General features: G+C 39.5%; 1 protein-coding gene across 2 annotated transcripts in view; it reads left to right on the top strand.

The window, feature by feature from the left end:
- The window catches only part of TMC1 (transmembrane channel like 1), a 197,574-nt gene that overhangs the window by 156,258 nt on the left and 14,402 nt on the right, over positions 1-26,914 (top strand). For both annotated transcript variants that reach the window (XM_051858747.3, XM_089316264.1), the window contains 5 exons: positions 1,319-1,498; positions 1,622-1,783; positions 10,401-10,529; positions 20,827-20,894; positions 26,321-26,560. In XM_051858747.3, the coding sequence (XP_051714707.3) occupies positions 1,319-1,498; positions 1,622-1,783; positions 10,401-10,529; positions 20,827-20,894; positions 26,321-26,560 (779 nt within the window). The remainder of the gene's footprint in view (positions 1-1,318; positions 1,499-1,621; positions 1,784-10,400; positions 10,530-20,826; positions 20,895-26,320; positions 26,561-26,914) is intronic.

The following is a 26,914-nucleotide window of genomic DNA, read 5'->3' as shown; positions in this document are numbered from 1 at the left end:
TCTTTTACAATTGTGAAAGTATAATGTATAGGAAAAATTTTCATATACCTGGGATCTATAGTTTATATTGATTGTATTTTACATAAATAAACCATATTAAAGGATGCATTCTTCATTAGCATCAAGGATCATTCTTTGTAAGAACCTGTTTAACAGCTATTCTAGGGGACTCCTGAGTCCTAAGGGGCCCAATGAAGTTAACAATGGGTATTCATAAATAATTTTAGAAATTTGATGAAACAGAATTTAGATATATCTTGTATAATATTACACAGGATCCGCCAAGTTTCTGCATTAGTCTGGAATTATATCATGTAATTATATTATGTAATACTGAGTTTTGGCTCCTGCGAGTCATATAATGTCCTTAATAAAAATGAAAAAAACATATTTGCAATTATTTTCTAAATATAATCTGGTAGGTATAATCATGTTTCATTCAAAACATGAGGTCCATAGGGTAAGTAGCAAATGTTTGGTGGTGAGTCAGTTATTTGGGACAGTCATCAGACTTTCCTGACATCTTTTTTTCCCCATTATAAAAGTTGTGAATGTTCTGGATTCTTTGATTTAATTCCACATGGTAACAATGTTTTATGGATGCTGTACAGCCAGGAGTCAAGAGTGACACACTTCCTAATTTTCATATTCCCACCTCCAGCCCCATATCATTCTCTTTATCATTGTCCTTGTGGACCAGTATTTCATTTTTGAAATTTTCCTCCCTGGGCTTCATAGTATTATGCTATTTATCCTCTATCTATTTCAATTAATATCTTATGTTGTCTTTAGATAATTCCATTCTATTCCTTTCTGTCACTAAAAGTTTGGATTCCTCAAGATTTGGTATTTAGGCCTGGGCTCACCTTAGGCAATTAATCATTTTTTAGTTAATTAAACTAACCCATATGCTGAAGACTCAAAATAGCATTTTTAAATTTGTACCTCATCCTCAACCAGATCATTTTCCATTTCCTTTGGAGATCTTGCTGTGAAGTGCATCATCATATCCAAATAAGTTACCATGTAGAATAATATGTGTTCTCTCAGTAAAGTGATATAAATTTCATCTCTCATTACACCAGTAAACAATTATTGCTGGTACCTACACAAGCTCACACACATGTATTCTTGAGAATGAGGAGTTGATATTATCTTTGCTGTTTTATTAATATAAAAATCTAAAGTGCATGGACTAGTCTTCTTTAGTCTTAGAAAAGATAAAAGGAACCTCACTGAGGATCTTCCAAAATTCTGGAGTAAAACAATAGCAATTTTTAAGCACTATTAACCTGGTTCATTGCTTCTGTCTCTGTAGATGAACATGGTTATGTCCCTCCTGGGGATGTTCTGCCCAACACTGTTTGACTTATTTGCTGAACTGGAAGACTATCATCCTCTCATTGCTCTGAAGTGGCTATTGGGACGCATTTTTGCTCTTCTTTTAGGCAACTTGTATGTATTTATTCTTGCCTTGATGGATGAGATTAACAACAAGGTAAACTTTGTGTCTGGATTGTCTTTGTCATAAGCATATTTTTAAATTCTAAGTCTCAAGATTGTCTGAAATGCCTTTGAAAAATTTTGACTTCATTTTCATTTCCATTTGTTTGCTTTCTAGATTGAAGAGGAGAAGCTAGTAAAGGCCAATATTACCCTATGGGAAGCCAACATGATCAAGGCCTACAACGCATCACTCTCTGGGAATAGCACTGGGCCACCTTTTTTTGTTCACCCTGCAGATGTACCTCGAGGACCCTGCTGGGAAACAATGGTGGGCCAGGTAATGCCTCAAACAGAAGTGCATGGCAACTAGAGGACTTACAAAGAACAGTGGCAATATTTCTCCCACAAGTGTGACCTTTTTATTATTTATTAATAAACCATAGCTAATATTTATTGAATGTTTACTAGTTTACTATATGCTGGCTCTGAATTTCATATATATATATACATACATACATATATATATATATATATATATAAAATCTCATGCAATCCATTCCTTGAGGTAAGTGCTATTTATATGACCCTTTTATAGTTACATGCAAAGGACAGATTATTTAAAATAGTGTGAGGATATGTTTACTATCTGTGTTCTAATAAAGCACGCACATTTTGCCCAAGCAGTATCTAAACTCTATTTAATGTCCCATCTTTGCTACAAAACAAAACAAAACAAAAATAGACTATTTTGAGAACACATACTAATATCAATTTTTGTCAAATTATTTCTCTTATAGTACAAGGAAATACTATTTTAAATTGTTTTCCTGATGAATGTGTGCACGAACCCAGTCCAAGATTAGACCTATTAATACAGAAAAGAAGTAATGTTTTCTATGACTTTCTGGCCAATAAGGGAGAATAAACCAAACTAAACCAACAAAAAACTTACTTTAGCTCTCTTTTTTCTTTTTCTTTTTCTTTTTTTTTTTTTTTTTTTTTTTTGACAGGCAGAGTGGACAGTGAGAGAGAGAGACAGAGAGAAAGGTCTTCCTTTTGCCCTTGGTTCACCCTCCAATGGCCTCCGCGGCTGGAGCGCAGCGGCCAGCGCACCGCGCTGATCCGATGGCAGGAGCCAGGTGCTTATCCTGGTCTCCCATGGGGTGCAGGGCCCAAGCACTTGGGCCATCCTCCACTGCACTCCCTGGCCACAGCAGAGAGCTGGCCTGGAAGAAGGGCAACCGGGACAGAATCCAGCGCCCCGACCAGGACTAGAACCTGGTGTGCCGGCACCGCAAGGTGGAGGATTAGCCTAGTGAGCTGCAGCGCCGGCAAATCCTATAATTTTAACTCATCGAAATTGATATTCCTAATGTGCATTTCATACACTGATTTTGGGCTTTAATCCACTATGGAGAACAGAAATTTTAAAGCATATCAGTTTTGTTTTATTAGTACTTCAATTTTCAGCAGTAATAGACTCTATAAAATTATTTGTATAGTCTTTTAAGTACTTTTACATAAAAGGAAAATTGAAAAATAAAATTAGCATTATAAAATTAATTTAATGTATAATTTAATTTATCAATAGATATCTTTAGTCTCAATCAGATGCTTACGAGACTTAGCCAATCAATTGTAGGGAGAAAAAAAGTTAGTGTATTTAATTCTAGACTTAAATAATTGAAAAGTAAGTACAGAAAATATGATATAACTACAGATTCTATTTTCTCTCTTTTTAAGTTTTCAGGGACCAGATTAAGCTCTCCCTTTCTTATTATGTTGTTAAATATTTGATTTTCATACATGTACTTATACATGTTTACAGGTACATATTATATATGAAATAATGAATTAAATGAAATCAAAGTTGTCTGCACATAGTACAGAGAAGCGTGTGATCAGGGTATGATAGACAAAATAAGGTCCCCCTAAGTTGTTGTGTCCTAATTGCTGGAACCTATGGTCATGTGACTTTACATGGCAAGATAGACTTTGCAGATGTGAGTAAGCTAATGACCTTGGGGTAGAAATATTTTATCCTCAATTATGTTATCAGGGCCTCATGAAAGCGCAAGAATATTCAGAAGTGGGCGACACAAATGACAAACCGAAAATTGAAATGTGACGCCAGAGATCTTAGTGATGTGCTTTGAAGATGGAGGAAGGATGTTCAGAGCAGAAGGATACAGGTGGCCTCAAGAAGTTGGAAAAGATAAGAAAATAGATCTTCCCCCACCGTGTCTAAACTTTGATTTTAGACTTCTGACTTCTGGAACCATAAGAAATAAATTTGTACTGCTTTAAGCCATTAAATGTGTGGCCGTGGTTAACAGTAGCAATAGGAAGTGCGTACACAGTGTGCATGGGTTTCTGTGTTTCAGGCTCTTTGAAGTACAGTGTAGTCATGATCCTTAATAGGAGTCTGTTTTTATCACATACATGTTGTTTCCCCACTCCTCACAAATTTTGAGAAGTTGAAAGAATAGTGCATTTTTCATGAGTTCAGTGAATTTGAGACTTTCTCTCCTGTACATCCTAGAATTCAGACTGGCATAAGGGCCAAAAAACCTACCCTGTGACAGATGAACACATGTTGAACAGGATTCATAGAATTACATGCTAAAAAAGAAGAAGAAGAAAAAAAATCCAAGCTGGCCATTTCTGGGAGAGGGGCATGGATTCACTCTGTAGGAACGATGACCACAATGCAGTTGTGTTTGTGATTCAGAAGATTCTGTGATAGTCTGACATGACCCGACTTAAAGGAAAAAACATTCCTTTCTTTCTCTTGCCCCCTTGAGCCATGTTTTGTTTGTTTGTTTGTTTGTTTTCCAAATCCTATCTGTAGTGAGTTTCCTTGCTTCATCACCTTTCCTTCCTGACATTTGTAGCTGGATTTTCCCCCTTTCTCTTCCACCTTCCTTTTTCCAAAAGAGCCTTAAGCATGTGTGGAAAGTCTAGGAGCTGGCCCTGGGGAAGGAGAGCAGTTCTGAGTGGAATATTGATGAGGCAGGTGGAATCTGTGGGAACCCAGAGAACACCCTAAGCATAACAATTCCTAGTGCTGGCGAGGCTTCCTTTAAGAGATCAATATCCATATCCTTGCATCTGGAACCATTTATGTCCTTTAGTCAGTTAAAAACAATGACTCCAGAAGAAATAATAAAGGCAGCTGCTTGGTGGATAATGTTGAGGACGTACCCTAAAGGCTCATCTGTTGTTCTATGAGAACATTCTGGATGCTTCCTCTTCTCCATGGATGCCCTCTGCTTTGTGTCTTGTTAAGGATGCTCTGGGACTCAAAGCTCTCTTTGTTCTGAATATAAGATAATTGGGCTGTTCCTTTGCCTCTGCAGAGGTTCCTAAGTAGTCATTTGGTCTTCTCTCCACTGGCATTTGGTAGACAGGCAGCAGAGCCATTGCTGGGGGCCATCTACCATAGCTGAATACCAAAATTTACATTTTGGGAGAAGGGGAGAAGGCAGTGCTAACATTTATTGAATACTTTTGATATGCAAAGCATTGCCTCCTTGAATTTTAAAATTGTGTTCTGAGATGTTATATTATCATTCCCATTTTATGGATGAGGAGAAAGGGATTTGCTCATGACTCACAGGAAATCAGTGACAGGAACCTAAATTTAATCTACAGTCTGGTCGCAGAGTTTGTGTCCTCGTTCTCCATGCTGAATAGTCCCACAGCAACATAATTATAGTTTCAGCACACTCTCTAAGCTCCTGCCTTGGGGCATCTGCAGCCAGTGACCTGTGTGATGCTCTTGACTGTTGCTTTCCCTTTACTTATTTTTTGACAGGCAGAGTGGACAGTGAGAGAGAGAGAGACAGAGAGAAAGGTCTTCCTTTACCGTTGGTTCACCCTCCAATGGCCACTGCGGCCGGCGCGCTGCGGCCGGTGCACCACGCTGATCCGAAGCCAGGAGCCAGGTGCTTCTCCTGGTCTCTCATGTGGGTGCAGGGCCCAAGGACCTGGGCCATCCTCCACTTCACTCCTGGGCCACAGCAGAGAGCTGGACTGGAAGAGGGGCAACCAGGACAGAATCAGGTGCCCAGACTGGGACTAGAACCAGGTGTGCCAGTGCCCCAGGCGGAGGATTAGCCTATTGAACCTCAGCGCCGGCCCCTTTTACTTATTAATGATTCCCTTAAGTTTATTGATAATGAGGTTCAGGATATTCTAACTAAATGTCATGAGTGTCAAGTTGTTAGTGTAGAGTGGGAGTTCAATAGGAGGTCTGGCTCCCACCTCATCTACCACACTAGGAATAGAACTGTATAAGGTACCCAAGGAGAGGTGGGACCACCATTTTTGGAATTCTTGTTTCTCTAAAGCAGGTTATTCTTCCTACAGTTTGAATAGGTATTTGAAATTTGTGGTATAACGTTTGAATCCTCTTCAGATATTTTATGTGAAAGTTAGGTGACTGCTTGAGAAAAAATGAAATTTCCACCACTAGATTGAGGCTACTTCAGGGGGCATGGATGACTTCCTAAGCACTCTGAAATATTCTCTTACCTGAGGAAATCTGGTGTTTTTTTTTTTAATTTTCTTAAAGATATATTTATATGTTTGACAGAGACAGAATGACAGGGACAATGAGAAAGTGCAGGAACAGAGATCTTCCGTCCACTGGTTCACTCCTTGCCAGGTCTGAGCCAGGGCTGAGCCAACCTGAAGCCAGAAGCCAGGAACTCCATCCTTATCTCTTACATGGTTGGTAGTGGCCCAAGTACTTGTGCCTGATCAGGAAGCTTCACTGGAAGTGGAGTAGCCATGAGTTGAACGGGCACTCTGCTATTGGGAGCAGTTGTATGAGTGGCAGTTTAACCCACTGTACTACAATGATGGCCCTACGAGGAAGTCTTTCTGACCCAGCAGTGAAAACTAAAAGGTGTCCCTCATGCTCTACCTCTAATTGGTGCTAGTTATTAGAATCTGAAATCAACCTTGACTGGGGAATGGAAAGGAGCAAAAGGATAAGGAAGAGAAAAGCTACATTCCAAAGTTAACTGCAGGAAACTATTCTCACACACTGCTTTATCCTATGTTTATTGAAAGAGCGCTAAGTGCCAAGTATTGTGTTAAATGCTAGATACACCCGGCACACTGGGTTCTAGTCCCGGTCGGGGTGCCGGATTCTGTCCTGGTTGCCCCTCTTCCAGGCCAGCTCTCTGCTGTGGCCAGGGAGTGCAGTGGAGGATGGCCCAAGTGCTTGGGCCCTGCACCCCATGGGAGACCAGGAGAAGCACCTGGCTCCTGCCATCGGATCAGCGCGGTGCGCTGGCCACAGCGTGCTGGCCGCGGCGGCCATTGGAGGGTGAACCAACGGCAAAGGAAGACCTTTCTCTCTGTCTCTCTCTCTCTCACTGTCCACTCTGCCTGTCAAAAAAAATAAATAAATAAATAAAATAAAATAAAAAATAAAAATTAAAAATTAAAAAAAAATAAATGCTAGATACACAGTGGGAAACAACTATTTACCAGTTCTCTGTTCTTGTGAAAATTAGTCTATTGGAGGCTGGGGTAAGCTATTAATTAAATAAATACACAAAAATTGCAAATATACTGTGGCAACAAAGCACTATAAGGGAAAAATGTGGGGGCCAGTGCCATGCTCACTTGGTTAATCCTCCGCCTGCGGCGCCGGCATCCCATATGGGCTCTGGGTTCTAGTCCCAGTTGCTCCTCTTCCAGTCCAGCTCTCTGCTGTGGCCGGGGAAGGCAGTGGAGGATGGCCCAAGTGCTTGGGCCCTGCACCCACATGGGAGACCAGGAGGAAGCACCTGGCTTCTGGCTTCAGATCAGCACAGCATGCCGGCCATAGTGGCCATTTTGGGGGTGAACCAACAGAAGGAAGACCTTTCTCTCTGTCTCTCTCTCTCCCTGTCCACTCTGCCTGTAAAAAAAAAAAATATGGAGCATCAGAAGGACCAAGACTCACTTGCCCCTGCAGGGACAATTGTTAATACATCCTGGGAGGAAGGCTTTTCTTCCTTTCCTTTTTTTATTCTCCCTATTTCCCAGTCTTGTTTTATTTTTCAACATGAATGGATGTATTTTTATTTATTTGAAAAGCATATATACATATTTGTGTATATAAGTGTATGCATATATACCTATCTATATCTATATAGCTATATCTATAATCTATATCTATCTATCCATCTATCTATCTATATTTTTATCTATGTCTGCCACCATTGATTCATTTTCCAAATGCTCACAACAGCCAGGGTTCAGCCAGGCCAAAGCCAGGAGCCTGGAACTCCACCTTGGTCTCCTGTGCGGGTGGCAGAAACTCGAGTACTTGATTTCATCATCTGCTGCATGCTGGGGTGCACATTAATAGGAACCTGGATTGGAAGTGAAGGCAAGACCTGAACCCAGGCACTCTGATAAACAATCTAGGTGTCTAAGAAGCATCTAAACCACTGCTCTAAATACCCACTCCTCATTCCTGTTCTTTAAGATCATTTCCAAAATATACTATGGACAGGTGCCACTTTTGGTGGAAACTAACGCTAAGGCAACTTTTTTTTTAAAAAGATTTATTTATTTACTGGCCGGCGCCGCAGCTCACTAGGCTAATCCTCTGCCTTGCGGCGCCGGCACACCGGGTTCTGGTCCCGGTCGGGGTGCTGGATTCTGTCCTGGTTGCCCCTCTTCCAGGCCAGCTCTCTGCTGTGGCCAGGGAGTGCAGTGGAGGATGGCCCAAGTACTTGGGCCCTGCACCCCATGGGAGACCAGGAGAAGCACCTGACTCCTGCCATCGGATCAGCGCGGTGCGCCGGCCGCAGCGCGCCAGCCGTGGCGGCCATTGGAGGGTGAACCAACGGCAAAGGAAGACCTTTCTCTCTGTCTCTCTCTATCACTCTGCCTGTCAAAAAATTAAAAAAAATTTATTTATTTACTCGAAAGTAAGTTACACAGAGAGGTGAGGTAGAGAGAGAGAGAGAGAGAGAGAGAGAAAAAGAGAGGTCTTCCATCCGCTGGGTCACTCCCCAGATGGCCGCCAACGGCCGGAGCTGCGCCGATCCGAAGCCAGAAGCCAAGAGCCAGGAGCCTCTTCCAGGTCTCCCACATGGGTGCAGAGGCCCAAGGACTTGGGCCATCTTCTACTGCTTTCCCAGGCCATAGTAGAGAGCTGGATTGGAAGAGGAGAAGCTGGGACTAGAACCGGCACCCACATGGGATGCCAGCGCTTCAGGCCAGGGCTTTAACCTGCTGCGCCACAGCGCCGGCTCCAAGGCAACTTTTAAAAGCTTATATTTTTCAGTTTTTAATATTTCATTTGTTTTATTATATTTACATTCCAGTTAACTTCTATTTGTGGCAGGTGTTATACACATTCTCTTTACAACAGTAGCAGTCATTTTCTTCAAATAAGCTAAAAGAAATATCATATGACTAATACTTCAGATGTACTTGGACTTTGCAAGGATCATGAAAGTGGTTCCCGACTGCCTGGCATTTAGGAAGCAGGAGCTGGAAATTCACCTAACCACTGCTTGACAAATGATTCTTTGCCCTCTGGGCTAATTCACCAGCTATATTAGAGGAGCAAGTATGCATGAGAGAATTTAGCAAGTTAATGGGAAAGTGAAATTAAAAGACCAGGTTATTTTGGTGTACAATATTTGAAATCCAAACATAGCTTTTCCTAGTAAGTATTTTCATGAACATTTTGAAGGTTTCTCATAGGGAGCTAGAAATAAAAACCAGAAGACTTTTCGTATCGTGGAAGAACACTAATGTTTCTGGAAAATGTATCTTATTAGATATTCAGTGTTGTTTGTCCTAGGGCTCAAGTTATTGGTAAGAGAACAGCAAAGAGAACTGAACTATATTGATGAAAATGTATGCAGTTTTCAAAAATCCATGAAAAATGTGTGTTATGAAAGTATTCTGCATGGATTTCAAAGTTTCATTTGCACCAAAATAAATTTATCTTTTAAATTCATTTCCATGAGGTTTTTGAATTGCATTTGTATGTCTATTCTTATATTCATTTACTATTGTTATGATATGTCTATGAGGAAATAGCAAACTTTTAACTCAAACCACACACACCTTGCACATAAATTCAAGGCCACATCACTCAAATAATCAGTCTCTAATTTCCTAGACCTTTCAGCTGCATATGCATATTATGCATACACACACATACATATATATATACACACACATACACAGAGTGTTTTCTTAACACAAGGGTTCATACCATGTACCCCCTTTTGAAATTTTTTTTAAAAAAACTTATTTTTTCCCATTAAGTTGTAGAATTTAACACTGTACAAATTTTTGAGAGAGAGCGAGAGCACACTCCAATGCATCAGTTCACTCCTCAAATGTCCGTGAGTGGACCAGGCCAAAGCTGGAAGCCTGGAATGTAATGGAGTTTTCATTGGAGGGACCAATCACTGACACCATCACTGGTGCCTCCGAAGGTCTGAATCTTCAGGAAGCAGACGTAGCAGCCAGGAATGGAGCCCAAGGACCCCGGTATGGGGTGAGGGCATCTTAACTGCTAGGCCAAAGGCCTGCCCTGAATTTTAGAACTGTTAGGACAAGTTACTGAGATGTCACTCACACACCATAACATTTCACTCATTTAAAATATACGATTCACTGTTAGGTAATTTCTGTATGTTAATACTGCCTTAAAAAAAAAAAAACTGTGTCATGCTTGTAAACGTTTCTGAGTGAGAAGATTTTGATACAGTGGTTTGGAAATGATTAGTAATTACTTTCACAATAATAAAACAGGCGTGAAGCATTTTTCATTTACTAGGTATGCCTTTTTGTTTTTTTCTTCTACCAGTAATTCTAGTCTTTAAGCCAAAATGTTGTTAGACACGTGACAGATCTATTGACAACAGTAAGACAATTTGAAAACAGAAATGTGTGTTTTAATTCACATAATATCTCAATAGGAATTTGTGCGACTGACAGTTTCTGATGTCCTGACCACTTACGTCACCATCCTCATCGGGGACTTTCTCAGGGCATGTTTTGTGAGATTTTGCAATTACTGCTGGTGCTGGGATTTGGAATATGGATATGTAAGTATGATATTAATTTTTCTCCTTTTAAACTTTTCCCCTGTGATTCAACGTTTATACTCACTTTGCAAGAAAAAAGATACTCTCAAACTGAGTGGGTGGGATCTTTGTTTTAGATACCAATAAATAAAAACCAGTAATTCAGAAGAGGTCAGACATGAGTATCACAACTTAAAATATTCTAGTAAAATTAGCATAGGATGGATAATTTCAACCTGTCATTGAAAATGTTGGGCTCAGTAAATCTCGATCTTATAGGTTGACCCGATGAGCTTGCTGGAATTTCTAGATGTGGGCTGGATGGGAGGTATCAATTGTGTATTCTTTGAATTCCACTAAACTCTTGAGAAACTATCATATGTCAGTCACTGTGCAGTAGACTAGGGGATGAAATGACTTGGTAAATATGATGATTATTTTATAAAGCCTTCAGACTAACAAGAACTTGACAGAGGCATGAGGAAGGGACCGTGGAAATTTCAAGGAAGGCCAGGTTGACTGAAAGGGCTCTGGCAAGTAGTGGGAGCCTGAGTCTTACAAGAGTGGCTTCTATTCCTGAAACAATGGTTCAGGCTTCTGTGAATTCCACCAGCACTGAATTAATCACTTGCTTTTCTTTTTATTAAAGACTTACTTATTGGGGCCAGCGCTGTGGCGTAGTAAGTTGAATCTCCGCCTGCAGTGCCAGCATCCTATATGGACACCGGTTTGTTTTCTGCTGCTCCTCTTCAGATCCAGCTCTCTGCTAATGGCCTGTAAAAAGCAGTAGAAAATAGCCCAAGTGCTGGGGCCCCTGCACCCACGTGGGAGACCCAGAAGAAGCTCCTGGCTCCTGGCTTCCAATCAGTGCAGCTCTGGTAGTTGCGGGCTTTTGGGGAGTCCAACAGATGGAAGAGTTCTCTCTATCTCTCCCTCTCTCTGTCTGTAACTCTTCCTCTCAAATAAATAAATAAATCTGTTAAAAAAAAAGACTAATTTATTTATTTATTTGAAAGAGTTACATAGAGAGAGAGAGATCTTCCATCACTCCCCAGATGGCTGTAATGAGTGGGGCTGGGCCAAGAGCCAGGAGCCAGAAGCCTCTTACAGGTCTCCCATGTGGGTAGGGGCCCAAGCACTTGGACCATCTTCTGCTGCTTTCCCAGCCATCAGCAGGAGCTGGATTGAAAGTGGTGCAGCTAGGATATGAACTGGTGCCCATATGGGATACTGACACTGCAGGCAGCAGCTTTTACCCGCTATGTTATAATGCCAGCCCCCATCACTTACTGTTCCTTTGTGCTGCACCCTACAACCTCTCACAAAGTTTGAGAGCAGCAGCAGAGCGCATGTTACTGTGAGCTCTACCGCATCACCGCACTGCCCTGTCCTTCTTTTGCAAATGAGATTGGCTCCAGTCATCCCAAGGAATATGATCTAGGGGATTGATTGTACTCATTTGCTTAAAATCTTCCAGTGGCTTCCGAATCACTTCCTGGGACCACCAATACCCTATATGGTCTGATGCTTTTCTTTCTCTTTGAGAGCATCCACTAGCACTTTTGCAGTTTTTTTGTAAAGTCTATAGACCTGGACTTCTGTTTTAAACTCAAAGGTAAGATGATCTTAGCCATTTCTCTCCCAAGGGGTGCTGCTGGCCTAGAACTTGGCATGACTGATTCCACCCTGAGGCTCCCCAATGCTTGTAGCCCATAAGCCATTCTCTGTTTAAACATTCTGTTTTGTTCATAAGATGTACAACTATTTGACATCTTATTTTAGAAATGGTGCTTATTATTTTATACTTTGTTAGAAGGAAAGTTCTATGTGAACAGAGGCCTCTGACCTCTGTTATTTGATGCCAGTCACATGACATGTTGACTGGTTGATTGAATGTTGAACCTTCACATTTTATTTTATTTTTTTTTTAACTTTTATTTAATGATTATAATTTCCAAAGTACAGCTTATGGATTACAATGGCTTCTCCACCCCCTCCCCCCATAACTTCCCTCTCACCCCTCGCTCCCTCTCCCCTTCCATTCACATCAAGATTCATTTTCAATTCTCTTTATATACAGAAGATCAATTTAGTATATATTAAGTAAAGATTTCAACAGTTTGCACCCACACAGAAACACAAAGTGAAAAATACTGTTTGAGTACTAGTTATAGCATTAAATCACAATGTACAGACCCTTCACATTTTAACACCATCAAGGCAGCACTGTCTATTGACAGAACTCTGTCTCCTTCCAGGGGTGATCCAGAGAGTCAGTTCTAGCACTGTATTCTTGAGTCAACAGTGGTACTTTTTTCACCATTGTAGGAATATCCCTTATAGTTGATTTCCCTTCTATCCCATGCTCTTTTGTCTGAAGACAAGTGTTGCCTTCAAGGTGTTTTCAAGACTTCAAGCTGAAGTCTATGACCATCTAACTATGGATGATGCTTATATTAGGTCATCTCTATCACCCTCACTGAAAGTGCCTCCTCAAATGAGCCAAAAGCAGTTAGGTAATGCTCTTTGGTGAACAACGGTGAGGTAATGCTATAGATCCAGGATGCTATAATGCTATAATGTTGCTTTCCCATTCCTTGCTATGAGGTATTCAGCTGGCAGGGTTTCATTTCTATTTTCTTTGCCTGATTCAGCTCTTCTGAGGCAGACATAAAAATTGCCATTTCTTTCTTAGACCATTGCTTGACTTTTGCTTGCCTTGTATTCCTTGCTGTTTTCCTCTTAAATGGTAGAATATTTGACTACAAATATGAAGTCAATATAACATGACCTGGATGCATAAAAGCTGTAATTAAATGACTATGATTTATTATTTATTGAGTGCTGACAGTGCTCGTGGGTTAGTACTAAGTACAGGAAACAAGTTCTTGTTTTAGGTCATAGAGAAAAAAATTCTCTATACTACCTTTGGAAGGCTCTTTGGAAAAAAACTCAGAATCAAAACAACTGCTGAAACATTAACGTTGGATGCTGGATCTTTGATGTGAATCCCATTATGAAGGACCCATCAAGTGGGTGGCTTCCACAGTTGAGTGCATATTAGGTGCAGATCATTCTGAGCAAACCTCTCAGCTAGGTTATAAGGGAGTGCAGAGCAAGATTCAGTCAACAGAGTGGGTTTTTTGTTTGTTTGTTTATTTTTGGTTTGGTCTAGAAAATGTGTTCTTTAAAGATATATTATTTAAAACCTGGGAGCTTTTACATAACTGTATAAGAATTTGTTGCTTTTCTTGATATATTAGAAGGCCCAACATTACACCTAGGGAGAAAGGCAAGAGCTATCCTTTGCAGAGGGGATACTCATTCTCCAGTTTCTCAAGTTCTTCACTAGTCTTTGGCAAGATTCCAATAACAGTAAAGGGCATGAAAGGTAAATGCCATGGGCAGAATCAGCTGGTATGGGCCTTTGAAAAATGTAGACATTGGCAGCAGGAGGGAAGCATTTGAGCCTGGTCTTGAGGGAGGATCAAGATTTCAAGAAGTAGAAGGTGTTTCTTGTGGAGGGCTGAGAATAAGATAGGCCCCTGAGCTGCAAAGTATGGCCAGGAAAGGTGTAGACGCAGAAATCTAAAATAGGATCGTTTTGGGGGCAAAGAGGCTGCTACGGATATTTTGCTGCTATTCCTCTAGATTTGTTGATTGATGAATGTGTCTAGAAAATATTTGTCATAAAAGGAAGGAAAATCTGACATGAGCAAAGGAGATAATTGAGAATTCTTCCAGAAATGAAGAACAAAAATGTGGCCATTTCTACCACCAACCAAAAAACAAGCATATTACTTCTTTCCTAAATTCCCAAACAATGTCAGTTTATCTAGAAAATTTGGAAAATAGAGTAAAGCTAAATGTGAAAATAAAAACCACAGATAATTCCATCAATAGTGAGATTACTTGGATTTGAATTAAATAGTATTCATATCACTTATATTTATATGCAAATATTGTGTATGTATGCCTACATATATACAAATAGATAGGCTGATACTTGCTTTTTTCACTTAACGGTGACTAGTTTCTCATGCTACTAATGATTACTTAATACTATACTTTAAAAAAATATGTGTATTTATTTGAGAGAGAGAGAGATCCCATCTGCTTGTTTACTCTCCAAATGCCACAATAGCCAGGACTTGGCCAGGCTGAAGCCAGGAACCAGAACTCAGTTTGAGTCTCCCACACGGGCAGTAGAAACCCAACTATTTGAACCATCACTGTTGCATCACAGAGTACACATTATTAGCTGGAATCAGGAGCAGAGCCAAGGCGCAAATCCAGGCACCCTGCTAAGGGATGCAGGTGTCTTAAATGTTATGCAAAATACCTGATCTATTTGCTCACCTATTTAAAAAGCTATTTACCTTATTATAATAACCTCTTTAGAAGACTAAATGCTGTAGGATCCAGCACAAAAATTGGGTAAAATTTTGACATAACCAACTATCATGCCCATTTTATGGATGAAAAATTGAGTTTGTGAATTTAAGTGAGGTTTCTAATTTATGTAGTCAGGGGAAGTATACAGCTAGACAAAAGTATTATGTTACACATATTGATTTATATATTGGTTCTATCCATGTTAGGTTAAAAGTGATGCTATTTTTCAGGGCCGGTGTTGTGGCACAGTAGATTAAGCCACTGCCTGCAGCCCTGGCATCCCCTATGGGCACCTGTTCAAGTCTCAGCTGCTCCTCTTCCAATCCAGCTCCCTGCTAATGTGCCTAGGAAAGTAGTGGAAGATAGCCCAAAGCCTGGGCTCCTGCTACCCATGTGAGAGACCTAGATGAAGCTCCTGGCTCCTGGCTTTGGCCTGGCCCAGCCCTGACTATTGAATCCATTTGAGGAGTGAACCAGCAGATGGAAGATCACTCTCTCTCTCTCTCTCTCTCTCTAACTCTGCCTTTCAAATAAATAAATGAATCTTTTTTTAAAAAAGTGATCCATTTTCCAGTTGTAAATTTACATCCAAGGTATTATCACAACAAACCTATGAAAATGAGCTGATGTGGGAAAATTACTGGTATGGGCAAATTACCCAGAGCTTGTAATGTGAATCAATATATCCAAGGCTTCTCTGAATATGGGAGTTCTCAATTTTTCTAAAGAATTCACTGACTCATGGGGAGTGGTATGGTTTGCTCCCAGAAGGGATTTCAACTGCTGTGAATCAGCAAGGTGGACCTCTTCTAAGCTCTTTGGGTTTTCTCCAATACTTCATCACAGAATGTCTTTACTTTAATTTGTACTGACATCATTCTTACCTATTATTGGTAAAGTAAAAATATCCAAGAAGATACAGAATTGAATGTGAGCATAGAGTAAGGGCATGTTAAGTCAAAGTCAGCATGTTGTTTGCAATTGCATTTTAAGATGATTTTTGTTTAATGTGTTTAAATGGAAAATATGGTGAATTTCCTTGAGATCTGATAAAGGGATTCAAGATTCATAAAGGGATTTGTAAATAAGAGGCATTAATTGACAGATCATTGCAGTGGATTCCCAACCATATTAAATTCTTTTGTATCATATTTTTTTGTAGTGCTTACTATGTGTCAGAAACTATGAAATACTTTACACATATTATTTCATATAATTATGCTAGCAATTCTGTGAAGTAGGTATTATTATCCCTACTTTATAAAAATCTGAAGCTTAGGAGATGTTAATTTGTTCAAAGATGCATAGCTGGTCCTTGGTAGAGTTAGTCCTCAAACCCATTTCCATAGAAACACAAAGTGAAATATACTGTTTGAGTACTCGTTATAGCATTAAGCCTCAATGTACAGCACATTAAGGACAGAGATCCTACATGAGGAGTAAGTGCACAGTGACTCCTGTTGTTGACTTTACAAATTGACACTCCTGATTATGGCATCAGTAATCTCCCTATGCACCAGTCATGAGTTTCCAAGGCTATGGAAGCCCCTTGAGTTCTCCGACTCTTATCTTGTTTAGACAAGGTCATAGTCAAAGTGGAGGTTCTCTCCTCCCTTCAGAGAAAGGTACCTCCTTTGAAGACCTGTTCTTTCCACTGGGATCTCACTCACAGAGATCTTTTTGCCAGAGTGTCTTGTGACAATAGGTCTGATCTGATTTCATCATCATTTAAAAAAAATCATCTATTATTTTTCACTTTATGTTTCTGTGTGGGAGCAAACTGTTGAAATCCTTACTTAATGTATAGTAAGCTGATCTTCTGTATATTAAGATAATCGAAAATGAATCTTGATGTGAATGGAAGGGGAGAGGGAATGGGAAAGGGGAGGGTTGTGGGTGGGAGGGACGGTATGGGGGGGAAGCCATTGTAATCCATAAGTCGTACTTTGGAAATTTATATTCATTAAATAAAAGTTAAAAAAAAAACCCATTTCCAATCAACTTCATAGCCAATAATCAGACTCCCATAATATTGAACTTTCATTGTAATGCATAACCCTAGAAATTTCAAGGCCTCTGATCAAGTGTGCATTATTCATGAGCCAGACCTACAGCATTTGCAGTTCGAGATACTTCTCAGCTCATATGGCTTACTTGCAGTGGAATGAAGTTGGCAGGATGAGCTGGGACATCGAATTGACAGATGAACGGTTGTTTTCTAGCTGGGAGTGTGTAGCAGCTCAGGAAAATAGTATGAAAAAGTCAATAAGAAGTCATGGACATTCCATAATGGGGTGAGAACATGTGAACAGGAACAGACTATGCTTGACGTTGCACTTGAGTATGTGGACAGAGCTGTCTGCTGTTAACAGGATCCCGTCTTCAACTCAAGTTGAAGTGTGGATCTCTATGTGCTGAATCATCTTAGTAGATGAATATAGGGTTTGTCTTAGATTGTGGTTCTCAAATTTGAATGCATATCCTAGTCTCCTGAAGGGCCTCAGAAAATATAGCTTTCAGATTCAGAAGATCTGGAAGGAGGACCTGAGAATGCTCCTCTAGCAAATTTCCAGATGACGCTTTCTGACTTGTCTGGGAACCTCATTTGAGGACCACTGCTCCAAAACCACAAGGCACACCAGCCTACAACTCTATAAGTACTTTTTCAACTGGTGGTACATGGGATTTGTTTGAAGAAACTCAGGTAACTTATTGCAATGAGAGACTTCTCTCCAAATGGCCATAAGAATCAAGTCTGGGCTAGGCTAAAACCAGGAGCTAGGAACTCCATCCTGGTCTCTCACATGAGTGGCAGGGGCTCAAGTGCTTGGGCCATCCTCTGCTACCTTCTCAGGCACACTAGCTGGATTGGAAGCAGAGCAGCTGAAACTTGAACTGGCACTCTGATATGGGATGCCAGCATCACAAGAAATGACTTAATCCTCAATGCCACAATGCTGACCCCAATATTTAATTTTTAGAATGGAAGTTTCTATTTTTAATGCATAAAGGAATTTAATTCTAGTGTTTGGAGAGAAACACTTCTTTAATAGCTGGATCTTATATTCAACAAATAATAGATTTTCAGATTAAAAAGGAATATTGGAAATTATTTGGTTCATGGGTTGGCAGACATTTTCAGTCATGGGCCTTATAATTAGTATTTTATTTTCTTTAAAATTATTATTTAAGTTTTTTTTTTTTTACTTAAAAATTTTTTTTATTTATTAGAGAGGCAGAAATAGAGAGAGCATCTCCATACCTAGGGTCACTTCTCAAATGCCTTAACAGTCTGGACTGGGTCAGTATTGGAGCCAGAAGCCAAGAACTCAATCCAGGTGCCCCATGTAGGTGGCAGAAACCAAATCACTTGAGTCATCACTGCTGCCTCCCAGGGTCTGCATTGGCAAGAAGTTGAAGTTGAATCAAGGCACTCTGATGTGGAATGTGAGCATCCTAACTGCTAGCTTCAATGCTCACTAAGAGAGTTTTAATTTTTACAAGCCATATAGTCTCTGTTGTAGTTACTAAACTCTATTATTTTTGTCCAATACATAAAGAATGAATGTAGCTGTATTCCAATGAACATTTATTTACAAAACCCAATGGCAGTCCAGGTTTAGCTCATGAAACATAATTTGTAGACCCCCCTGATCTCTGAGGAAACTAAGACTTAATTAGATAAGTGATGAGTCCGACTCACCCAACCAGGAAGTGGTAAATGAATGTCTAAGATTCAGGCTTGATTCTCAGTCAAGTGTCAAGACCACCAAACTACCTGATAGAGTAGGGATTCCATCTTCTCTCTGTTTCAGGCCCATCTAGACATCAGGGCTTTCCTCTACTGCCCCTGCCATAAACATAGTTTGAAGACAGGGATTGGCAGTGTGTCCTTTTCAGGTCCACTAGTTGCAAAAATATCTCATTTAATATGACATTTAAGAGGTTTACTTGCTTGTGAGAGAGTATACAGACTTCTAAAAGTTTGAGTGCATGCAATGTTCAGTAGTTTACTAGGCTACATCATGATACCATTCTAAAGAGGCCAAGATGGAAGTTTTGAGTCTTGAATTCACACAGAAAAGCTGTCCCAAGACCGCAGATGGCACAGGCCACCTCATGGAACACTGTTCAAATGTGCTCTGTGATAACACAGGGCTCCGGAAAGAAACATGTCGATGATCCATGGAACAGTGCTCCCATGGAAGGAGAAAGAGTTCATGTTCTCCTTATGAGAAGCAATTTATTTTTCTCCTTGGAGGACACATTTTTTCATGGTTTATTTCAGAGCAAAAACTGTCAACCAAACCTTTTTGCATCTTGTTAACATTATACTTCTAGAGAATCTGTAAGCTAGTGAAACACATTGTATGTATACTTTACTATCTGGAATTAATTTATGTTGAAATTATCCAAGTCATCTTTGTCTTATTAACATACAGGGCTATTTATTATTTCATTTTTAATGTTATTTGGGGACTTGGCAATTCTTGGTATGCCATATTTTCTGTTTATTCCCTGCATCTGTGACAAGGTAGATTGCCCATGTGTTTAGCAGTATTGGAGAATACTGCTGTCTTGAGGGAAAGTGATGAAGTTGAGGCCTGAACTCATGAAACTCTTGATGCAAAGAGATATTGGAGATTCAAATCAGAGAGCTACTCCATCTCCTACTAAATGTTACCTGGGTTTCTTGGGTTTGGGAAGAACATGGACTCTTTTGGATCATCTTGTGTGTGTGTGTGTGCGCATGTGTTGGAGGCAGGCGCTAATATGGGATAACAATTTAGAGTCTGAGGCATACCTTCAGTTATAAGGACCCGGGGCAGTGCTAGGACTTGCCACACTCTTGGTTTCTCTTTCATGGTCTTCTTGATCCTCTCATTTCATATTTGCTGCTCTCTTACTCTCTTACCAGTCAGTCTCTGAATTCTCTATTACAAATTAAGTAGAAGCTTATTTCACTGTATTTTTAATTATCATTAACTTCTTTGATAAGAGGCTTTTCTGTTAGGATGAAAAGGTGTCACCAAGAAGACTTCGTTAAGCCATCCCAGCAAGGATGCCCATTTCAGAGAAATGCGTGTTTTGTGCCTCTGCATAAACAACAAACTTCAGCTGTTCTCATGAACACAGTAGTATTCTCAGAGACATGAAGACTGGGCATTGTGTTGAATAACTTCTTAAACTTTTGTTATTTTTTCCTATATTTCTTTTATTGTAAAATTCATATTCTTGTTGAAACAAATTTTTTAAATATACAAAGCTTACAGAAAGAAGCTAAAAACCATAATCTATCACCCACCTGTATACTACAATTTTGCTGAACTTCCCAGGCTTTTCTTGATACATATAATCATATATAGCTGATTAGAATAATGAATGTAAAATTTTATGTTTTGTTTATTGTTACAGCGTAGTTTTCATTCATGTGTATAATCTTCTAAAATGATCATAATTGGCTGCTGTATATTCATTGGATAGGTATGTTGCTTTTCCTAAGACAATGTTGTATACTTAGAAGATTTCATGCTTTCTTGATAAAACTTGTCACCACTACAGATGACTTTATTAGCACAAGATCCTAGAAGTAGACAAAGAGAATGACATTTTTTAAGTTTTTAATATGTATCATGAGATTGTTTTTCTGAAAGGTTGTTATAGTTTTTGCTTTCACCAGCAGTATGTTGGAGGGTGTCTTGCTATACTTTCACGGCATTGAATGACAGCATTTTTAATTAGTCTTACTCTGTCAGAAGGATTATTTCTTATTTTATTTATCTCTGATTATTGTTATCCTGATTATTTGCTATTATTGCTGAAGGAAAGTAGTTGAGAGCCTAGTCATGCTTATGCAGAACCACCTGGCTCTCAGTTTTCCCATTTGAGCTGCTAACTCAATGAACATCTGTGTCTCCTCTAGCCTTCATACACCGAATTTGACATCAGTGGCAATGTCCTCGCTCTGATCTTCAACCAAGGCATGATCTGGTAAGCCTGCTGCTGGACAGTTTATCACTCATTGAAAAACCTCCAAGGTCATGACTGCATAAAGTGCTATAGTGTCTGGTATCAGAGGAGACCAAAATGTATGTCATTTTGGTTAACATTTGCTTTAGCAAATGAAGTTTGATCCTCAAAGTTTTCTTCTGTTCAGCGGACCACTCCTTCATCAAATGATGAGAACTTATGTTTCTATTTAGTACATTTATTTGAACACTATATTTTCATAACTTTTTAAAAAATTAATTATATGTATTTTTGAAAGAACTCCAGAGAGAGAGAGAGAGGCAGAGAGAGATCTTCCACCTGATGGTTCACTCCTCAGATGGGCAGCACCAGGCTAGGCCAAAGCCAGGAGCGTCTTCCAGGTCTCCAATGTGGGTACCTGGGGCCCAAGCACTTGGGCCATCTTCTACTGCTTTTCTCAGGCCATTAGCAGGAAGCTGGATCAGAAGTAGAGCAGCCAGGACATGAATCGGCACCCACTGGGAATGCTGACATTGCAGATGGAGGCTTTACCTGCTGTGTCACAATGCCAGCTCCTATATATTTTTTAAAGATTTATTGATTTGAAAGTCAGAGTTACACAGAGAGAGGAGAGGTAGAGAGAGAGAGAGAGGTCTTCCATTCTGCTGGTTCACTCCCCTATTGGCTGCAACGGCTGGAGTTGCGCTGATCCAAAGCCAGGAACCAGGGGCTTCTTCCAGGTCTCCCATGCGCGTGCAGGAGCCCAAGGACTTGGGCCATCTTCTACTGCTTTCCTAGGCCATAGCAGAGAGCTGGACTGGAAGTGGAACAGCCGGGACTCGAACCGGCTCCCATATGGGTTTCCGGCACTGGAGGTGGCAGCTTTACCCACTACACCACAGTACCAGCCCCAGCTCCTATATTTTTATGTCTTGTGACACCATATTTTAGTGGTGAAATATTAATGATCACATTACCATCTGTTAATTATAATATAAATTAACATAAGTCCTTTCTAATAAATTCATTTAGTTTATTGTCATGGCTAAATATATTTAAAATATAACTTATAGCTATTTAAAAATAACATCTTACCAAATCCAGTAGTTTAAAAAGATGAAACACATGTTTTAGGAGGGTCAAGTTAAAAATATCTTTATTTCACTACTTTTTCACAGGGCCATTTACCCATCAGAATTATTTCTTGTGATGTGCAAAAGACTGTCATATCTTTTATGAAAAGAAAGCATTCTCATTATAAACCCTGACAGGTTAAGATGAGTTGATACAGTGGAAATCGTTTTTGAGTTTAAAAATTGAATCATAGCATCCAATTCAGCTGGGGACCATGTGTCTTAGAAATCTGTCACTCTTAACTAAGAGCACCCCAACCCATAAGCAGTTATAATTGAGCTGCTTTATCTTGGGGATATGTGTCTAATACAGTATTGTGCTAAACCATACCATTGTCCTAGTCACACGTACCAGCATAGCTTTAGTTTTGGGGCAAACTCTGTGTATTACTAAAATCTTTCAACCCTAGCTGGCCTGAATTATCAAACCTGTGAGTACTGACAGAGACTAAACTTCCTGGCAAATGTGAAAATAATATTACTTGTTTAGTAATATAAAGACTGCCCTCAAGGGCTCCATTATCTTGCTGCAGGACTTTTCAAATTCCTGCAGCTCATTAGATGGATCAGTGTGAGAAAAATAGTATAAAAAGACAATTTCTTCTGATGTCAGTTTTTTAATTTTTAAAAATGTATATCCGTATTCATTTTATTTGAAAGTCAGATAGAAAGAGACAAAGAAGAGACTTCCAGCTGTTGGTTCATTCACTAAGTACCTGCTACAGCTTGGGCTGGGGCAGACCGCAGCCAGGAGCCTGGAACTCAATCCAGGTCTCCCATATGGGTGATATGGATGCAACTACCTGTCCCATCAAATGCTACCTGCCAGGTTGTGAATTAGCAGGAATCTGGAATCAGGAGTTGAACCAGGACTCAAATCTAGGGACTCCAACAAGTGATGCTGACATCTCAATTGGCATCTAAGGTTTGCAAGTATGGCTTGCAAATGAATCCATTATTCTCCAAGCAGGGATACAAGTCAAGGTGGCCTAAGGAGTGATGACTGACAGAGAGTAACAGGGAACAACTCCTTAGGTTTCAGATCTTCCCTTTCCTGGAGGGGGATTTACTGTCATGGCAGACAGTTTTGGCAAAATAGCACTCAGAGTAATAAGAAACCATTACCATACATCAGTGGCTTTTACACACAGAGTCATGAATCCCTCAGGCTTCATGGATGCCATTTGTGCAGACATATGCTGCATTGTCCATTGTGTTCTTTCAGAATTAGGAAAACAAATTGGCCTAGAAATTCATTTTTAGTCTAAGAAAAGCTATTGTCATTGCTGTCCTGGTTGTTTTCACTTGTAGTTTTGCAACAATTTATTCCACTATTGTTCGTATTGAAATTCCTAGAAAAATCTATAAATCTTTTCCAGTCTCTTATGAGCATACCCCTTACACAAATCTCTGCACTGTCAGTTTCTATGTACTCGTTCTTCAGACAATGACCAGGTTTGCTTCTTATTAGTCTGACGAGGACTTTAGAAAGTGACTGGATATTTCTCAGGAGCACAGATATTTACCTACTTTCCAGAGCTGCAGAAGCAAAATAGCTGTCGTTTGATGATCTTCAGGTCAAACCAGACACTCTTCTTCTAACTCCCGGGAAACTGGTGAGGGAGTTGGGGCAAGGGGTACCATGCGATGGTGTAAGGAGAGAACAAGGAAATGATTAGGCTCCCCTTGCACAAGCTCCTCACCACTGGTAATTTCAGTATTTTAAGGAGTATAAAGATCTGATACCATTTATCTACAGAAACCAAATGGCCTATGGAGCTTTTGTGCTCAAGCCCATTGTTTTGTGACTGGAGATAGAAAATTGATGCTTTAGGAGGTACTGAATAGTGGAGATTATTTTTTCAGATATGACAAAAGTCACCATTTATTGGGAAAATCCATTTTGTTATTATTTAGATGAAATGATCAACAAACCTTTATACTTCATATTTATTTTTAAGATAGCCATTATAGGTTTATAAAATAATATGTTTAAATGAGGAAAGCACATATTATCTTTATCAAAGCAGGGTGTAGAGAGGCAGTAGGGGACACACAGTGAGAGAGAAGCAGAGTCCTGGACGTTGCTCCAGTACTGTCTCACTGGGCTCCCTTCTGAGGCTTGTCGCCTTCTTCTCTGGTGTTCTCAGTTATCAGATGTGAATAATTTACTTGACACATAGCTGTCACTGGAGCAATAAGGGGAGTTAAATAAAAGGAGCTTTCATTTGCTTTGATCTTCTTGGAAGAAAAGTATTTTATATGGCTAAGGTATTACAATGATTTATAACTGACAGATGATGGGATCAAGTCTGGGTGAGGGACTTAGAGAGCTGAACTGATTAGAGAGTCGTGAACAAAGACAGGATGAGCATGAGACTCAGATACCAATGTGCCAGGGCCTGCTTTTCTAGGTTATGGCTTTTGAGTAATTTGTACAAGATATCTATGTGATATTTATTTTAAAAATTGTTTATTGATGTGCACTCATGTATGTATGTGCGCATATGTATGCCTATAGACAAGCAATGCGCATGTATATGTAGCTGTAAGTATATGTGGCTTTAGTCAAGGCTATTTTTGAATTATGTGCAAACCTATGTCTTAGAATCAGTTAGGTTCTGCAGTAATGAAACGCAGCCCCCAAATCCTAGTGGCTTAAAGAAAGAACACATCCAATGTGGGCTGGGGAGAGCTCTGCTCTTCTAACTTACCTTCACTGTAGAGACCCAGACTGGTGGAATAAGGTCCATTTAAAACATAGCTGGTGAGAAAAGAACAAAAAGCTGTAGAGGACATTTAAAGTTTCCACCTAGTAGCGAGGTACTTCATTTCTATTCTTATTTTTATTGCCTTAAATAGCCATACAGCCAAGACTGGCTTTCAGAGCAGCTGAGCATCATCTTCCACAGGTGTGTTGCATCACAGTATTGGCATTTGGGGATATAACCTAGTGCTTTGCAACTCTGGTCTATCAGTGGGGATTGCTACCAACCTACTTGCTTATTTTTTTGGATTTCCAGTTTGTCTTTTGCTGCCCTGTAGCAAAGGTACATTCTGTTGTATTAAAATCTGTCCTCTAATTTAAAAAATTGTCTAATATCTTACAAAGTCTTTGGACATTTTACCTGGGCAAAATACCATTCAGATCTATTGTTCAAAATTCTGTCAATGAGACAAATTACTGCAAGAATCCATTGTTCATAAGAATGTATATTTGGGTTAGCATAAGTTCAATTATAGTAGAAACTAATTTCTTCACTTAGCTCAAAAATTACCCTATAATGAATTACATTTACATTGCATTTATTAAACAACAACTCTACATATCCAGGGAGTATAAAATGCTAACCTAGAAATGCTGATAGTTTTCATGTACTTGGAACAGTTTAAAAGACAGGATTCTGCTTATATTTATAAAACAAGTACACATGCTTCCTCTTTTTGGTTTTGGATTAATAAGTTGCTACTCATATTGTTTTGTGGTGCTAACGGGTTTTCTTATCAAATAAAACCAAAATTTATTTTGTTGAAATAAACAATTAAGCCATCAAATAAAGTGACCTCACATAAGTGGTTTCTGTTTAAAAGTAGTATTTTAAAATAGTTTATGAAAAGTCAGATGCAAAAAGTAGTGGCTGCCTAAGACAAGCTAAAGCAAGAAATTACATATATGAACTGAACTTAAGGTTACATATGAAATTTTCATTTCAAAAACACCTAAAGCTAGCTTTAAATAATCAACAAAAATATAGTGGACATTAGTACATCTTTCCCATGATCTCTAAAACAACACTACAGCTACAAAGAGCAGATAGACCAAAAAAGATAGTTTTTTTCACCTTTATTGAACATTATAATAACAAAAGTGATCAATCCAAATGTGCAGTTCATTTGATGGGAATGAGTGGGCTTAAGGGTCAATAAAAAAGTTATATATGATGTTTGTAAGTATGCTAATCAGTGATATGCATTTTAGGAGAAATGAAATTTATTTTAGAATTAAATGAGAGAAGTAAAACAATTGTAATATGTTGCTTACTCTGCTTATTAATGATAGTGACTATAGTTGGCTAAGAGCATGACTTCTATGAAAGAATTATGAATATAATACCTACAATAATAGAAAATGGTAAAAATGTGTGTGCAAGATGGAACTATATGGTTTATTTAGAAAAAAAAGGCTTATATGGCTGAAAGTAAAAGTACATTTTCTGTCTTTCCGAAGCAGCATTATGTAAAATATGCAGGTTCTGTGTGCTATTGGTAAGGAGTAAAAACTCAAAAATGAGCAGAGCTCTGTTTTCTTTCTAGGATGGGTTCCTTCTTTGCTCCCAGTCTCCCAGGCATCAATATCCTTCGACTCCACACATCCATGTACTTCCAGTGCTGGGCTGTGATGTGTTGCAACGTTCCTGAGGCCAGAGTCTTCAAAGCATCCAGATCAAATAATTTCTACCTGGGCATGCTGTTGCTCATCCTCTTCCTGTCCACCATGCCGGTGTTGTACATGATCGTGTCCCTCCCGCCATCTTTTGATTGTGGCCCTTTCAGGTCTCTTGGTCTCTTTGAAATTTGGCTTGGGCATATTGGTTTTGCAGGGGTGGAGCTGGAAATGGACATTCACAGTATATCATTCTTTTTTACACAATTGCATTTTGGTCAGAGAAATGTTCAGCTCGTTGCGACATGGAGATTCTTAGGCAAGTTCCATCTGTTTTCTCATTTGGGAATCATCAAAAGGAACGTAATTTATACTGCTCTAAGATCTGCCTGAGTGAAGTATGGATGATGAATCTGAGCTGTTTCCATTATAGGAGGTAGCAAAGAACAAGATGTGATTACACTGGTCTTGTGTGAGAATTTTGCTGATGCTAGGCCATCGTATGCAGCGATAGTCAGGCTATT

The sequence above is a fragment of the Oryctolagus cuniculus genome, chromosome 1 (genome assembly GCF_051225735.1).
Source record: "Oryctolagus cuniculus isolate XC-2025 breed Fujian yellow rabbit chromosome 1, ASM5122573v1, whole genome shotgun sequence".
Classification (NCBI taxonomy): Eukaryota; Metazoa; Chordata; class Mammalia; order Lagomorpha; family Leporidae; genus Oryctolagus; species Oryctolagus cuniculus.
Note: the sequence above shows the minus strand (reverse complement) of the source record. Positions and strands in the feature narration are given on the sequence as shown.